General features: G+C 48.2%; 1 protein-coding gene across 1 annotated transcript in view; it reads left to right on the forward strand.

The window, feature by feature from the left end:
* The first annotated feature begins 5,741 nt into the window (after positions 1-5,741).
* Positions 5,742-17,144, forward strand: part of LOC122381186 (adiponectin receptor protein-like) — a 32,439-nt gene continuing 21,036 nt past the window's right edge. The window contains exons 1-4 of the mRNA XM_043365071.1: positions 5,742-5,771; positions 7,209-7,333; positions 11,557-11,662; positions 16,009-16,149. Of these exons, the coding sequence (XP_043221006.1) occupies positions 7,224-7,333; positions 11,557-11,662; positions 16,009-16,149 (357 nt within the window). The 5' untranslated portion in view covers positions 5,742-5,771; positions 7,209-7,223. The remainder of the gene's footprint in view (positions 5,772-7,208; positions 7,334-11,556; positions 11,663-16,008; positions 16,150-17,144) is intronic.

Consider the following 17,144-nt stretch of genomic DNA (forward strand, 5'->3'; position numbering starts at 1 on the left):
CCGGCTGGCGGCTTTCGGTCTGACAAGACCATTTCAGAGCCGGAAGGATGATAGGAATTAGGGGGAGACACTGGTCTGGGCAGACACCCTAGAGAGTCGCCGGGGCTGAGCCCGTCCAATTGGACAGGTCGACCAGCCCCCCAAGCACTCTCTGCACCCGGCTACGGGGTGCGCTCCCGCCTCCCTCGGGAGCAGCGGTGCCGCTCCAAGGGAGCAGCCCGCATAAGATTAAGGTGCCTCTCCAACCATAGGCGGCGGAACAGGGAGGGCACCAGGACACCGTGCCCCCGTTTGATTTCGGCATTTTAACATTAGCCCTATGGACGTTGCATGGAAAGAATGGGACCAAAAGTCGGCAGTGCCCCCCTTAATTGCAGGTGTTCCGCCGCTACTGTCTCCAACCCGATGTGGGGGCTGCAGCGTAGAGGAGGAGTTCAGTACCCTGAGGACGGAAACGACGGAACGGAGGATCGAAACCGCAAGAGTAGAGCATCTATATACACGGCGGGTGGCCCCAGCAGTGGAGACGGAGCAATTGGAAAGTGTGGAGCCTGTTGCAGTCGATGGTTGAGTGTCTGTCTCTTGTCATACACATAGGCACCGTAGGTCAAGCCCCGGGGGTAGAGTGCATTGTGCAAAGGGGCCATTACCCGTACACTAATTAGCCGTTCGATTGCAAATTCTACCGTGGGACTGGGTGCATAGATGATGTACCTATCATGTAGGCACACGAGCGTATTCCTGCTCTCTCCCTTCTTGTACCAGCTAGCAGCAGGTCACAGCTGAAGCCGACACCGGAATGGGATATTTCCGCTAATCATTCCATAAGATATTCAGCTCTATGCGTATATTTTTAGCCTATGATCCTCCTATTTTAAGCTGCTCATGTTATCTTTGTCAGTCACAAAATGTCAACACGGGATCGGCTGAGTGACCAAGTCGCATCACTCATTGCTGAGCCCACATCGGGTAGCCAGCCATCATTCCACTCCCCGTAATGAATTTCGATTAGCTGCATAGTCACGGACACGGTACCTAGGGCTTTGTTCCATGTCGACATCCAAATGGTTTCAATGCACATTATTGTTTTGAACTATATGGAGGGAGGGAGGGAGGGAGGCACAAAAAAAAACAAAAAAAAACTCTGCGACACTAATTTGTCTAAACCGGCCTATACGTGCGATATATCCTGGAAAGGCTGTGATTGAGCTGCATTCCATAGCCATGTCATTTCCGGTATACTGTCCTCAAATAACGCATATATCAGTCGCAGCCATTCGGGTGCAGTGGCATGCACAAATTGCACCAATCTAGTCAGAATGGTGTATTGCCTCAATCAGACCGATCGAAGTGTTATAAGAAATTGCAGCAATTATGCTTCATACCATTAACGAAGTACGATTTCAAAGAGGGGTTCGTCGCATGGTGACCGTTCGAAGAAAGGTTATATCAGTCAAAACAAGCACCGCCTCAGAAGTCCCCAAGGACCGATCGGCGTCAGACGGCAGAAATATGGAGCGTCCTCTAGTCGAACAGAAGGCTTTTGATTACAACGAGAGATAGTCAGCTTTCGACCGACGATCGAAACGAAATATTGACGAGCATTGCTCGGGCAGTGCCGACAAAAGTTGATCGAGCTGCATGAGTGCTGGTGCAATTGTAAGTGGATGTATAAGGTCAGAGCACAGAGGAAGTTGCCAGTATCATTCATCCTGCCGTGAGCGTGAAGCTGAGGTGCCGAGGTTTGGCATAAGTTGAGATACCGCACGTCTCGAAGTCGTGCGTCATTCATTTGTCGGTAGTTTCCGTGAGTCCGGTGAAGAGTGTCGGCGCAGAGTGTCGGTGCGAGCACTTGGTACCGCCGACGAACGTCATGCGTTCCGCGGCGGCCTCTCTTCTGCTGCTGACGTCCGCCGCGCTCGGAGCCGAGCGGTTCGACCGTTAGCAGGACCTGCAGCCGGTCAGCTGGATCCACCAGGTGCCGGCGCCCTCTCTGGTCAGCTGCTCGGCCCGCTGTGCGGCCCACCTCTCCTGCGGCCAGCTGAGCTGGGAGAGCACCGACCGTCTCTGCAGGCTGGCGGAGTCGACCGCGGACGGCGGGCAGCCGCCCAGTGACGCGCCGCAGCTGACGCTCTACCGTCCGGCGGCCGCTGCGGCGACCACCCCTCCGTCCAGTACGTCTGCGGCGACCACCCCTCCGTCCAGCACCGCTGTGGACGGCCGCTACTACTGGCACGCCACCTCCACCACGGTTCTGAGCTACGACGACGCGCGCACGCACTGCCAGGACCTGATGTCGGGCGCCGACCTGGCCAGTCTCCACACGCAGGCCCAGCTCGACTTCCTGTGGGCGGACACGGCGCGCCCCATGTCTATCGAGTTTATCGGCGTCACATATAGGGATATTAACGGTGAACGGCGGGCCCGCAACCCCGACGACACAGACCTGGCGTTTGATATCACCGACTACATCACCGGCAGCAGTGGCTCGCGGCTCGTGCTGCCCTCCAACCGGGGCACCGGCCAGCTGCTCAGGATGAGCCACAGCGGCACCAGACTGACCAGCATGGTCTGCGACTCGCTCACGGCTCCTCCGAGTGACGTGGTCGCCACGCCACCCTAGGGCTTTAATCCATATTAGTAGGAAGGTGGCGTCTGGTCCGTGGAGTCTTACCGATAGCTTACGCATCCCATGCGCCAATTGGGTAGTGACGATGGATTGTTCAAGCAAATATAGGTAGGTACCTACCCATTGCGCCAATAAAAGGTAACTCATAGTCAAGAAACATATTTTGTGACAGCATAGCTAGGTGCCAATGTTATATCTGCTTGATAGGAGGCGCAGATAAGATTGTCCCCGGGACAGCGGACACTTTACAATAACCACGAAGAAGAAATAAAGTATGTTTTTGCTCCATCACATCGGATCATCCTAAAATATATAAACATTGTTTGCCCACGACCTGTGCCGGTTTTAATACGTTGACGAAAATGCATGAAATATCGCCGCGCCCTGCTTCCGTCTTTTTACGTCTGCTGGGCTAAGCGAACAGCGGTAGTTTTCCTGAGTCCCGGCTCGGCTCAATTGGACATCGGAACAACCAACGAACAAGTCAAGAGACACACATCGTTTGAAGAGTTGTAGGCATCATTTCCAATAGGTAGGTATAGGTAGGTATGTCCGTAAGTCGATCGCTCAGGAGCAGCTCTTGTCAGCGGCCAGCGCTGATGGTCACACTCACACAAATGCATGATGATGTCGCACGGACAACCAGGGAAAGCCAAGGATAGCTATAGCCTATAGGAGCATGTTCTTTCGAGATGGGTGACCGTTTCAGCGACTGGGTAGTTGTGCACTGTGCATAGATGATTCGGTGGCATGTCTCAGCCAGTCACGCCGGCACGCTGTAAACCACTGCAGCCATTTAGGGATAGCTGAATTAGCCTGAGACCTCGCCCTCATATCGTATCATCCCATCCTTTCATACCTAGGAAACACCTTTCCATGCTTCTATCCTCAGGATACTGAGATCCTTCTCCTCCACGCCGCAACCCCTCTCCGGGCTGGACAGGCAACTTTATCTCATGCGGGCTGCTCCCTTGGAGCGGCACCGCTGCTCCTGAGGGAGCGCACCCCGTAGCCGGGTGCAGTGAGTGCCCTGGGGCTGGGTGGCCTGTCCTCTGGACGGGCTCAGCCCCGGCGACTCACTAGGGTGCCTGCCCAGACCAATGTCTCCCCCTAATTCCTATCATCCTTCCGGCTCTGCAATGGTCTTGTCGACCGAAAGGGCCTAACCCAACAAAACAAACAACAATACCTAGGAAAATGATCAAACGCAAGAATTGGTTGTCACTTGTCAGCCCGATACATGGCCTCGTGTCAGCCGCGAACTGCGAAGCATAATGATGGAAAGTCGACTACAGAATGATGTTCCACTTTTCATAGGCCATTATTTGCCTGGAGTGGTAGGCTGTGCCGCATCACACGGGCTGAGTTTTCAAATTATAGCTTTGTCCCAATGCTCACAATCGACACACTTAATTGCGTGATAAACGGCACAACTTAGCGCTCCGGTTAACTGATAGCTTCTGAGGAGTGGAACATCATTCTGTAGTCGACTATACATCGCAAGCTAACACAAGCGCAATAGCTTCCACAGGAGGCTTTTTATCAAATAAGGATCTTTTCGTTGGAGGTGAGCTATGGCTAGTTTGAGCATAATTATGAATATTATGATGGTAGAAAATGACATTATGCTCATGATACAATGAAATGATATTAACCCGCGCCCCACTGGGGTCTGCGTATAACACGCCCTACTGGGGGGGGGGGGGCTATTCATAGCCCCCCTCCTAACTCCGAAACTACTGGGCCGATCGTCAAAATTCAAACGGTGTCTGATAGCCCCGGAAAAACTGTCGAGCGAAACCTAATTTCATTGACCTCGAGGTCACCGATGACGTCACAGGTCAGGTCAAAGTAAAAATTATTAGCATTTTGGCTTCTTCACGTTTTGGGCTCTGGCCGCCGTCTTACAAGTCAGATCAGGCTCATTTTTGGTTCACACACTCGTGAACAGATGCTCTAAATACTCTGAGGGTACCAAACTTGTACTTTGATTTTCAGGTCAAGGTCAGGTCATCACAGGTCACGAAAATATTATGTCATCCGTCGGTCACGTGACACATGTTTTATGGTCCATTTAGGCCAAACATTTCGAATTTGATGTCGTCTGTGTCATTCGAGGTCATTTTGAGTCAAATTTAGCTTAGGTCAGGTCACTTTCAGGTCAAAAAAGGTCAAATTTTGAAGTTGAAATTTTTCAACAAAAAAGATGTCTATTGGATGCAGTTTGAGCTCAGGAACACGATGGTGCTATTTATATTGGCGTACGACGTCGAATTCGTGCTGAAAAATTGATTTGAAAAATTAATAATTGTTAATTTTTTGCAATAATGCGTATAACTTGGTCATTTTTGAAGATATTTGGCTAAAACTTGCTAGAGTTAGTCATAATAATGCGGTCTATCACATATATCCCGGTTTTTTCGAAAAGTCAAAACGTTTTTGAAAAAAATTAAAAAATATAAATTTTGAATATTATTATATAAAATTTTCGAAATGTTCAAAATTTCGAAAATCCGAGATAGCAGTTTGATAGCGCAGTCTATTCTAAGTCCTCTCATGCAAAGAAATTGGATCTAGCTTAAAAACTGAGCTCTTGGGAGCGATTGCCGTGGTTCAATGTTTTGCGTCGAAATCGGCCGAACATGACGTCACTCTGACGTCATTTCCGGCCGACCTATGGTAGGTACGAAGTTCAAATTTTGACACAAGGTGTCAAATTGATGCAGCCGAAGGTACTGAAAGTTTGGCGTCGATACGTCAAACGGTTTGGAAGTTATTGCAGAAAAACGGGAGGGGGGGCTATAAATAGCCCCCCCAGTGGGGCGCGGGTTAAAATAAGTTCAGAAAGTATTATGATACCTATATTTCGACTTGCGTCGTCTTCAGACATTCTGAAGACGACGTAAGTCGAAATATATCATAATACTTTTTGGACTTATTGTTTTGCTGATACAAGCTCATTTTATTCAATCTTAAATCCTATTTGTATAGAAATACAATTTTTCCAGCCGTGCATTGCGTCCCATATATTTGTCTGCGTTTTAGTGCAATGCCAATCAGCTGTGCTTTTACCAAACCTTGGGAGCATTGACAACTTTCTTGCGTCATTTGTTGTCGTTCGGGCGCCGAGGTCGGTTGCGGCGTAGGTCCCCCTTGGGTCCCCCCTTTGGTATTCCAATTCTGGATTGTTCCTTTGTTCCAATTTTGTTCTGTGTGTTTTGATAGGTTGGGGCAAGGCTGTATATAGGTGTTGGTGTTTTCCTGTTGCTAAGAAGGTCACTGGCATGTGAGTAGCCAAAGAACAGTGGCAACAGCTCAGGCCAAGGACCAAGGTTGTATTGGTATTGCTGCTATTTCCTGAAAGCAATTTGCTTTTGCTCTGTTATTCGTTAATACTCATAAGGGTCAATAGTTTGTTGCTATCTGAGAGGTTTAATGGTATTTCACCTGGTTACATTTAAGTTAGAATCTGTGTATTTGTATTTTGTAAAAGTATCATTGTTCTAGTATTCTTGTGTTAGGCGTTGGTGTAACTTTGAGCTTAACTTGCTCAATTGTGCTTTCAGATGAATTCCTGAAGCTTGCCAATATTTTCAAGAAATTAACATTATAAGCCCTCACCCTCACTTACGAACACTCTTGGAGATACAAACTTCCTCGAGCATTTTAATTTGAATTGTAAAATTAAAGGAATTAGTATCACAATATGCTACATTGCGCTTGACTGACAATTAACATTTTCTGCCAGTTAACTGTAACACTTAATGCTCAAACATTGGAAAAATTGATGTCAAAACACCTTTTGGGCGGGACGTTGACCTGATATCCCATTGTTAATGTCTGCATACGCCATGCAACATTGATGGATTAATAGACTTATCAAGTCTAAGTGCCTGCTTCAGGCTCAAGTCAATTGGGAGCTATGCAAAGTTGACAGAACAGAAGTGTTTTAGCTTGGTCTTATATAGGAAACAATAATTTTTGTTTCATATTTTATTTATCGTAGCAGCAAACAGGTATTAGGAATCAAAGTCTGAGATGCACCTGCCTTGTTAAAAACATTTTTTAATGAGCTCATTTCATTAACCTATTTTTGCTGCTTGTTGTTGCACACATAATGTACAAGCTGATCATATAGGGTGCATCACAGTTCTTTATTGTCAGTAGAAAACACTGGTCTTTTGACCTACACTTCCTTGTCATATATATAATCACATTCAATGTAATATCTACCCATACTCCTAGTATGGTGCATAGTATTGTCTGAAGATGCCATATGGAAAGCACAGGTGTTGATTGTTGGGTTCTGTCTGTAGTTGGGCTTTTTGGCTTTTCAGATGCAATACCTTACAGGCTTACTAGTTGAATGTTAGTCTAGAATGAAAGTTCTGGCTCTTCCAATATCTTCCAGTATATCTTGAGTTACTACTTACTTGTCATTTGTATGTGTACATTAGTATTTTTCAAACCTGAGTCTAGTGATAGCTCTACCACAGTGCCTTGTAGCCTGTGGGGCGGCACCTCCCCAGCACAGCAGTCACACAAGCTGTGCCCATCCTGACAGTGTGTCTCCCCGCAGCGGCATCGAGTCACCATGGCCAGTCCTGAGGATGTGATTGAGTACGCGCCGGTGGGCCCCGAGACGGTGCCGCGCTGTCACCGGCGGCGAGTCTCCGAGTTCTCCCAGTTCTCCGAGCTGGACAGGTGAGGTGCCGCCGCGTGACTAGCAGGGTTACAGCAGGCTGGCTGGATGGGCTTCTGTTGCATGTGTTAGCCCTTGCTGTTAAATGCTAAGATTGTTTTCAGTCATTATTTTGGCATGTTTTCAATGTGAATAAGTGGAGATAGCGATAATCGTCGCAACCACAGTTTGTTGCGATTGTCAGTTTCCACGGTTATTCGGGGTTGGCAAAGGTGTTTCTAGAAAGCACAGTGATGTTTTCAAATAGGTATTGTGGTGATCAGCAAGTGGCTTGTTTCTTTAGGTTTCTTTAGGTTATCCTTCTTTATCAGTAAGTGCCTTGATTGTTTCTTTACCGCACTTGATCCCACCTCTTCATTTGTCGGTCAAACGCCAAGTTTCCGTCACACGGCGAATGTTCCAGTAGATTGCCGTGTAAGGAAATATACCGTTAGCGCAGCCAGTCACCCAGAGTGCCTGCATTTCATTATTCAGATCGAGCCGTGAAATCGGCGAGGGCTGAGGAGGAAAGGGGGGGGGGATGTGACTTGTAGTCTGTCCGGCTAGGACTAGTACCCGGTATTTTAGCCTGGGGCAGGGTTGGCAAATGGAAAGTGTTGCTAAGTAACCAACTACCTTGGTTGATTGGTGCTGGCTATGGATTGTGCTCATATTGAAGCTGGGCGGAGACCAGACATTGTCGGTGTCGGGGACTGAGGCTTGAGCTGAGGCTTCGAGTAGACAATTTATGAGCTACCTACGATGGGGCTTTGCTGAAAATATCATCGGCTTATCCGATGCTCACAGTTTCCGAACATTTTCGTAGTTTCCATTACGATGCGTGAATAATCGATTTGTCCGGTTGAATTCGCGAACACATTAACCATTGGTGCTGAGTTCACATTGCCTGCAGCGCAGACCAAAAGTTCGCCTGCCGTTGGGCCGTCTCGCTCCGAGGCGGGCGCGGGCATTAATGTGTAATGTGTGAGCGCGCGGCGCGGCCGGCCGGTTGATGGCCCGTGTCGACTCGCTCATGTCTGCGCGGCGCCCCGTGACCTCACCGCCGGGTGCAACGGCCGTGCGGCGCGGCGGTGACGAGCGCGGCGCGATGGCGGCGAGGGTGGCGCACCGGAACGGGCGCGGACTCGCCGCGTCAGCGACTGACGGCCGACAGTCAGCGGCTTAGGAGCTGGGGAGTCATGAGCGGCTTCGTTGGGTTTCAATGCGAGCGGTGACCGCGTTCAAAGATGCGTTAGATAAGATTGTGGTGGGAGATTGGGTTTCACATACTCGTTGTCGGTTGATACCGAGGGCTGTATTAGCTGAGAAATCCGTGGACCGTATAATTTCAAATGTCCAGAGCTAAATTTACAAGGTTTCTTGGAAGTCTGCTGTCAATAACCTGCTGTAAGTCGCTCAAAACTCTGCTTTGCCAAATATATCAAATAGCTGATTTGTTGAACCGCTTGACATTCAGCCATTGTTTCTGGCATGCCCTGTAGTTTGGCCCAGCACTGGTAGGTAACGTTTTCAATCAGCTGTCACGCTCCCGTCCGCGCAGACCGCGATCACGAACACGGAGGTGGACCGTTTTAGCACCGAGTCCAAAGTTCTCGGAACAGTCCCGACCACAGCGGTTGTATACTCGTTGTGTAACAGCATGCGCCGGGGCTCGGAGATTGTCCGGGGTGTAAAGTTCGCCCTCGCCGCGAGCCGCCGAACTAAAACAGAAGGTAGTGACGTAGGCTAATACTGGTCTTCGTGGTGTGCCGGTGGAGAAGATTGTGGGCGGTGGTGGGATTGAATCCAAAGGTCGGTCGGGATCTTGAGATTCGCTGCTGTCAGAATGCTGGAACCGGTTTCGTGTCCAGATGCGTGGGGAGGCGTAGTACGGGCGATTGGGGCGTGGTGCCGGAGTAACAGAGGCCAGCGTGACCTTAGTATACTGCCCTCCTGTAATATCTGATTAGTGGTCAAGTTTCGCCGGGGGATTCATCTGCCCTCGTGATATTCGCCGTGGTTTGAACCGTCGACTCACGCCATGTGACAAAAGGTGTTAAATGATCACCAAATGTACCTATTTGTTCGAATATGGACGGCGCTATTCTCGTGAGCATTGAAACAGAGCGGTGGTCTTCGACAGCTCAATGACACTGGGATTTTCAATGGAAGTGACGTGAAGTGAACATTGTGCCTTGAACCAAAGGTCGGTCACTCGACCTTGAACCAAAGGTCGGTTCAAAGCACAAGGCTCACTCGTCTGTCTTTGGCAAAAAGGTGTTCTGGCAAAGTCCGCCAGCGCCCGATGTGCTTTCTCGGGTTCGTGAAGTGGAAATGGAAGTAAGGTAGGTAGGTGCTCTCGCTGGCGGCTGGGAAAACCTGATTACTTGGCTATCTCGGGTAAGATTACTTGCTATATGACTCAATGTATCTGGACTATGATTGGACTGCTGTGACTGAAGACCGAACTGATGCGTAGGGCTGGGGGGGGGGGGGGATATCGACTTGAACGCTCTGTATTGTTTTGTTTCGTTCGATGCCCAGGAATACAGTAAAGAAGACTCGCATTTCCCCTTCTTCTTTGCAGCTTCGCCTTTGACACATATTTTATTGAATGTGCTTCATTGCGCACATAGCCAGATATTCAGGAGGCCTAGGTTATCTGAGAATGTCTATCTTTTTTTTGTTGACCTGTCTTACTTTCCGTTCCATTTGGTCCGAGTTTGACATTTGACATTTGTTTTCCCCTGTTCTGGCCGGACGCGATATCTTGCATGTACATATAGTGTCGGTGCAAACGATGCTTTCTTTGCTTGTACAGTGTAGTTTAAACGACTGCTTCATTTATTTACCTTTCATGAGTGCTGCACATACAGCGCGCTGGTGACCGCGCTGGCCATGGGAGCCGTGCAGCGCTGTTTATCCCGTTACCACTGCGTCGGCCGTCCCGTTTGCGTGCTGACCCAGTATTGTCGGTGGGCGGGGGAGGCCGGCGGCAGTGCGAACCTCGGCACAGTGCAGTCGCGCCGGCACCGCTTCACGTATTGCCCCGCGTGCAGCCGTTCGGGCCAGTGCAAGTGGGTCTCCTGGGAACTTATTCGCCAGTCATGGAGTAATTTAGCGGGTCCTGGCCATCGCCAGCCAGGCATGCTCGCGGTTAATGCAGTCCGAGCATTCAGGCGTAGTAATGGCAATGAATTCGGAAACAGGCGCTGTTTGGATGGAGAAGAGCAACCGGAAAACATTGGGCGAATATCGCGGCTTCGATTACTTTTTATCTCCATTCGATTGTCCTATCGAAAAGTGCATCTTAAGCGCAGAGTGGGTGCTGTCTGCTGCAGTGTTTCATCCATAAGGGAAAATATACAGTTAAATGAATGAATGAACATTATTGATTCCCTTTTTCTTTTAAGATGCTTTAGAAACGACTGACCACTGCGCGGCCCCTGGGGGGGGGGGGGGGGTCCATTATCCATCATTACAGGCATTTTTCCTGTTCGATCTTACTCCCAACTTTTGCATTTGAATGAATGATATTTTCGCCCATCAATAGTGTTTATGACCACTTGGAACCTTGCTTTTGACTGTTTTGGCCTCTCACATAAGAGAGATGCGTCCATCCACATCTCTCGTCCATGCTTTTGGCATGTAATTTTATCTTCGCATTGGAAGCGGCTGGCACGATACACTGCGTTGACACAATTTTCGATTTTATTTTGCAAATGGCCACTTTCCGGTCTTCGAGCAAGACAACGATTTTTTTGGCGATCTAAATCAATCACAGTGTGCTCAGTTGCGAAACGGCTTTCACAAAAAATTGCTTGTATGGTTCTTGTTTGACTGCGTCAATATTTTTGTAATACTATCTCAAAACGAGTTTTAAGTAACAGCACGAAGCGGATTGGCCGTACTCAGCAGCACCTTTAATTCTGATCGGGGTAATCCAACACTTGTGCAACGAATTGGCTGCGGATAACGAGTCGCCTCTCGTTTGAAGGACGAAGCTCAAGCCATGCCGTTGCTCAATCATTGAGTGTATGGGAGGATTTAAGCAGTTTCGCCATGCTCACGTGTTTGGGGCCATTCTGCCTCGTGTGTTGTGAAATACTTAGCTTATCTTAGACCACGGCTAATCTTAATCGTAATGCACATCGTGACGAAAATGTTGAAACTGTCATGAAGCTGGATGTCGCAGTGCAACATATATTTTGCCAAATGTTTAAGCAAGATTGTTATTTTTCGTCAGATTCGAGCTGCCCGAGGTGTCTCGTCTTCTGGAGCAAGACGAGGGCAGTGGTGGCGGCCATGCCCTCCCCAGCACACCCCAGGACGACTCTTACGATCCCATGGAGGTATGTAACCTATTGCACATTATGGGAATATGCTCTTTTTTGGAATCGCTGCTCTAGGCTGTATCGTATCAATCACAGAATATAAACTCAATTTCATCGTGCACCCAATCGTTCCTGGTGCCGAGGTGCGTGCTCAGTAAATCTGCGTACCTTGCTGTCTTATCTAAATTGCAGAGTGATGTACAGGGACCTGCAGTTGCTACTGTACACATATATTACCAATTTAGAATTGCGCTATTATTTGCTAAGTGCTGGCCATTGGAGAAAGGAAATGTAGTGCAAAGTATGGAGGAATAACACATGTTTGCTCCTAGGACGTATGTTTTGTATAATTCCTCTTACCACAACAGATATTCTTCCAAAACTACAATCGTGCTATTTTTCCGCGCCGGCTGCCTCCCCAGAGCCCGTCCTTGGTATCGCCTATAGCTTCTGTTCCCGCTACGTGAATGAAAGTCACGTGACTACTACAGGTTTGCGCTCAGTACTAACACACCTAGCCCGAGGGCCGGTCCGTAGCGGGGAGGGGTAGAACGCCAGAGCTCCAGCGCAGTGGAGGTGGTGGTGGCCCGTATCATAAAGAGGCAACCGTAAGCAGAACTACAATTGCCGCAGTTTAAGATTATGATCAAGTTTTCTTTAGATGTATTGATTGACAAGTAAGTGCAATGCTTATCCGTAATCCGATATAATAAAACGGTGTCCAAGGCCTTGGAAGAACTATAAAACATATTCAGCAGCGTATACATTTCTGATACAGGCCATGACCTTTCACCTTGCCTCCGGGGAGGACCGCCCAGGAAGCCACATACCGAACGAATCGAAGCCTCGCAGCGCGGCGGCAGAGGAGGCGGATAAACCATCGCCAGATATTTCGCTTACTTATGTTTCCAGAAGAAGGAGGGGGGAGGGGGGTGGAGGGTGAGGGCTGTTTTCAACCCACTCACCAATCCTTTCCTTATTAACTTATAGCTTACCGAAAAATGCAATACAATGGTGGCCGTCACGAGATGTAGCGAAGAGTGCCTCAGCCACACCGGTTTTGAGTAAACTTTAAGCATTGGAATTCAGGCCAGTGATCCTGAAGCATTATTTTATGTTTGTCGTGCATAAGCTGGGATGACGTGGTTCAAGTTAATTGCGAAGAAACGGTTTTAGTTTCAGAACATTTATGAGGCTAGTCGCGCCAAATAGTATACGTTTGTTACAAAATGTCATAGAATGTTGACGTGCTATCCAGATGATGGAATTTATTTGACACAAGAAGTCAAAAAGTGGCATCGTTAGCCATCCTGCATACCTATAAATCGATTCGTCACTTTGGTTCGAGCTCAATAGTTCTTTTCGCGGATGATCGGTTTCGTTTTCTTTTTCTTTTCTTTTTTTTTGGGGGGGGGGGACAGATTATGAGCCAGTAACCACCCTCCCCAGCCCCCCAAACAACAATTGTTGACAAATACTGTGATGGCCTAAAAAATGCCCTCACTCTCCCCTATTTGGGGCTCTCAACTTTGATTTGTTAAAGTTTTTTGTCTGTTCATTATAAAAGCTGTCAAATTTGCCATATCATTTAACTTTTATTGAGTTTGTATTTCACACTTATCTAAAATGAACAATTTTGTCACTGGCTTCTTTTATGAATGGAATTGGATGGTCGCATGAATGAACGAATGAATAGCTCCATTTGAGCATCAGCTGAAATCAATCCTAAAATTTAATCTACCAGTCTGCAACGAAAAGGTTTAAAAACCAGTGCAAGTTAGGTGCAGTTTCTAATCTATGCCGTTTTTATTAAGTGTCTCATAGCTCCTTAATCTTGAGCCGCTTCTCTTACGATTCATCTTATGTGGTGCTTAGATTGTTCAAGAAGTTATAGTATTCGAGCTCGTTGGTCTTAAAAACTGCTATCGAAGTAAATTAAAGTACTTCGGGCTTCGGCACTTAAAAAACAATCGATATTTAACCCTCACCCACTTAGGCATTTCTTTCCAGCGTCTTACATGTAGCGGAGGGGCGTAGAAACCCTCAGCCATTCGGCCCTTGATAAAAATAGCCAGAGCTTCGCTGAAAAATAAAAAAAGAGCGAGCTGCTCGTGACGAGAGAAATCCGATGATTTGAGGGTCCTGGTCATCGCTGACGAGAGAAAGCCAATTATTTTTATATCCTGGTCAATGCTGAGATCCTAGGTCACTGGTTGACCTAGATCAGGTTAATAACCCAAAAGCACGTAAAAATGGGTCCTGCTAGAATTTCTACAAGTGAAGTTTGCTGGGACTTGGCTTGCTTCTGACTCCGAATTTGCACTTGCTTTGATCAAAGATGATGTAGGTATCAAAGCATTTGGGGTAGGACGGCTTACGCCAGATCACCCATTAGGCGTTCTGCCACCTATCCATAGAATGTTAACCAGCACTTACAGCCTTGCAACATATTGCATAGGCACTATAACTGATACCTAAGTATGCCAGTTTTCAAATGCTAAAATGAGTGCTAAATTTCAAACCAACACTTCCTAAAAACCACATTAAAAAGGTGTGAATTTAAGGAAGTTAACCGATATCATTTCAAGTAAATGACCTTAACCCTGAGTTTCACGTGACCTTGGCACCCACAACAATCAATGAGACAAACATTAGATAGTATATTTCACATGTTGTCACGTTGCTAATTACGAAACGACTATGGAAACACACAGAAGATGTGCGCTGACTTTCAATTGCTATTCTGGCCTGACATGATCTTGGGAAAAATAATCACAGGTTAAAGGTAATTTGGTTCAGGGATTTAAAATTATCAGTCAAGATGCAAAAATGATCAGGGCTATTTAATTTTCCGGGAAGTTGTAAATTTGATTAACTCCAGGGCACCAAAGAATCGTCGCAATCCTTCGCTTTGCCGCGAATCGCGATTTATTGGTTAAAAAACAGGGGGCGCGGTCTACCTCTACTTATATGTGTAGTGAGGGCTAATATTCATTTTATCTGTGTTGATGAATATGCAACAATTTCTACATGAACTGAGACCAGTCAATGTGAGTATGTTTTTCTCACGGACAATGACAATATAAAAACAATGCGAATAAAACCAAACGTTTCGGACAACAACGTGCCTTCGTCAGTGGAAAAAAATAAGTGTATAGGTTTAACATCGATGAGAACTATATGCGGCACCGTCTCGGTCTGGCCAGCCGGGTTGCCGATAAAATACACAAATGTTTATAAGCTTCCATGATGTGCTTAAAAAACTGCTGAAAATATATCTTAGAAAATAAAGATAACTACTTCATCGATTTTATCGAAAGAAAACATGTATGCCTAATTACTTATTTCTTGCCACTGACAGAGGCATTTTTTTTTGTGCGAAACGTCTGGTTTTATTCGTATTGTTATTGTATTGTCATTCCCTGTGAGAAAAAAGGATAACTCTTCAGTTAGTAACCATAACAGCGAAACGGCTTAATGTAACACAATTCACTGTGTATACGAGACCATAAGTCCCTAAAAATAATCCTATTTACAACTGTATAAAAAGATACAGCTTATACACTATACAGCTTAGGCATACAATTTTTTCTGCAATAAGATAATATTCATTTATCTCCACAGAATATGGCAAATTAGTGACGCTGAAGTTCGCTTTCGAAGCGTCTCCTCCACGCATTCCACAGCTCTCGTGCCATTTTGGATCACGGAACATGGCTGGGCGCAGGACAGGCCGTCTGCGAGCTTGGACGGACCACGTGATCACCTCCTCCCCTCCCCCTCACTCCCGTCCCCTTCCCCAGCACGGCGTCCGATCTAACCGCGCCCCAGGCAGTCGGCTCGGTCCGACCCTCCTCTGGTCGAGCCACGGCCCGGTGCCGCCTGAGTTTGTGCCGGGTGCAAAACTGGAGCAGTAACTAGCGCCGGAACTAGTAGTCAGCACGACCATCGTCAGATGGCAGGAGTAAATGGAATAAGCGGTTCCAGGTTTTAGAAGGAATGGGGCAGGAAAAAGCGCTGAAAACAATGTTTTGCTGATATAGCCATAAAAAGTTCACTGAATTAGGAGAGCAGCACATCAGTTTAAAGCCTTTCAGATGGTGGTTTTAATAAGCACACAATCATTTCCCAATTCGCCTCCAACGGTGTCACAGGCAAAGGATACGCTGAAATACTAGTGTGTACAGAAGCAACTGCGGGTCCCTGTACCCCCGCCCCACCTGTGAATCCGACCTTGTGCCCCTTTCCTGCGCCGCGGTGCGCGCCGTGTCCGGTGTTTCCGCGTTCCGGTGCCCTCCTGCAGCCGGTTGTCTGACGGCCGACCTCGCGCCGCGGCCTCTCCTGCGCCCTGTCCTGTCCTGCAGCGGGCCCCTGTGACGGCGCGGCCGCCGGCGCCGGGGGCAGCAGCCCGCTCCCCGGCCCGCTCCCCGGCGCGACACCGCTCGGCGGACAGCGTGCAGCGCCGGCTGCGGCAGCGGCACCCGGCCATCGCGCAGCGAGCCTCGGTCAGTGGGGGCGCCGCCCGCATCCTGACACGGAGCGGGGCTCAGTCACCGCACCAGTGTCCTGTGTCCTGACCAGACCCGTATCCTGTGTACTGGCCGGTATCAGCGCGCGGCGGGGTAGATTGTCCCTTCCGGTCATCCTTGCAAACCCGAAAGGAAATGACAGATAACAACTGACCACTGCACGCATAGATAAACAATGCTTATTGCTTCATTTTTAAATATTGAGCTTACAGTAACTTACCGGTTTCCGATTGTTCTGCTTAGGACATTACGTATTAACTATTATCCAGGATGCATATTGAACTGTGCAATGTGCAGGATCGTTGCATGCTCCTCTGGAGACTGACGCCCGTCCTGTTCACGACATCTGCTGCTAAGGCCAAACTTGTTAACCTGGTAACTTACTAGGTTACGTAACTTTTTGTGAACTGTGCTAGAAATTTCACAACTAAAGGGGATGTCTACACAGCCACACCAGCAGCATGCGAGTGGCGTTATGAATGTACTGAATATCCCACGATACAGTCCTTCGTATCATTTGCTGCAAGCTGATGCTCATTATTGGTAAAAATTACATTTCCCTCATCATTGACTGTACGGTGTCAAATATAGCCGCGGGCTGTGACACTTTAGACTTGACTTCCGGCGCGCGATGCTCGTCCGACGGATCTGGTGAAATACCCGGTCGCCACACTCGCATAGCATCGTCGCCTCTGAATCTCTATCCACTTCTATATTCTCCCGCCCCCTGTCATCCTCTCAGCGGATGCTCCCGTGCACGGGCACGTGACTGCCAGATCCGGTTACCGTTCGGTCGATGTGTGCCGGGCGGCCGGTCCGTGGCCCTCGGACCGCCCGGCGCTCTCCAATCTCCCGGTATCGACCGACCGGCCGGCGACGTGTGTGCGGATGGATCGACCACGACCGGGGAGCCATGCTAATGGCGACACACGCTCGTGGACAGAAATATGGCGAGAGCATCGGATGGAAAT

The sequence above is a fragment of the Amphibalanus amphitrite genome, unplaced genomic scaffold (genome assembly GCF_019059575.1).
Source record: "Amphibalanus amphitrite isolate SeventyFive unplaced genomic scaffold, NRLGWU_Aamphi_draft 000115F_arrow, whole genome shotgun sequence".
Taxonomy (NCBI): domain Eukaryota; kingdom Metazoa; phylum Arthropoda; class Thecostraca; order Balanomorpha; family Balanidae; genus Amphibalanus; species Amphibalanus amphitrite.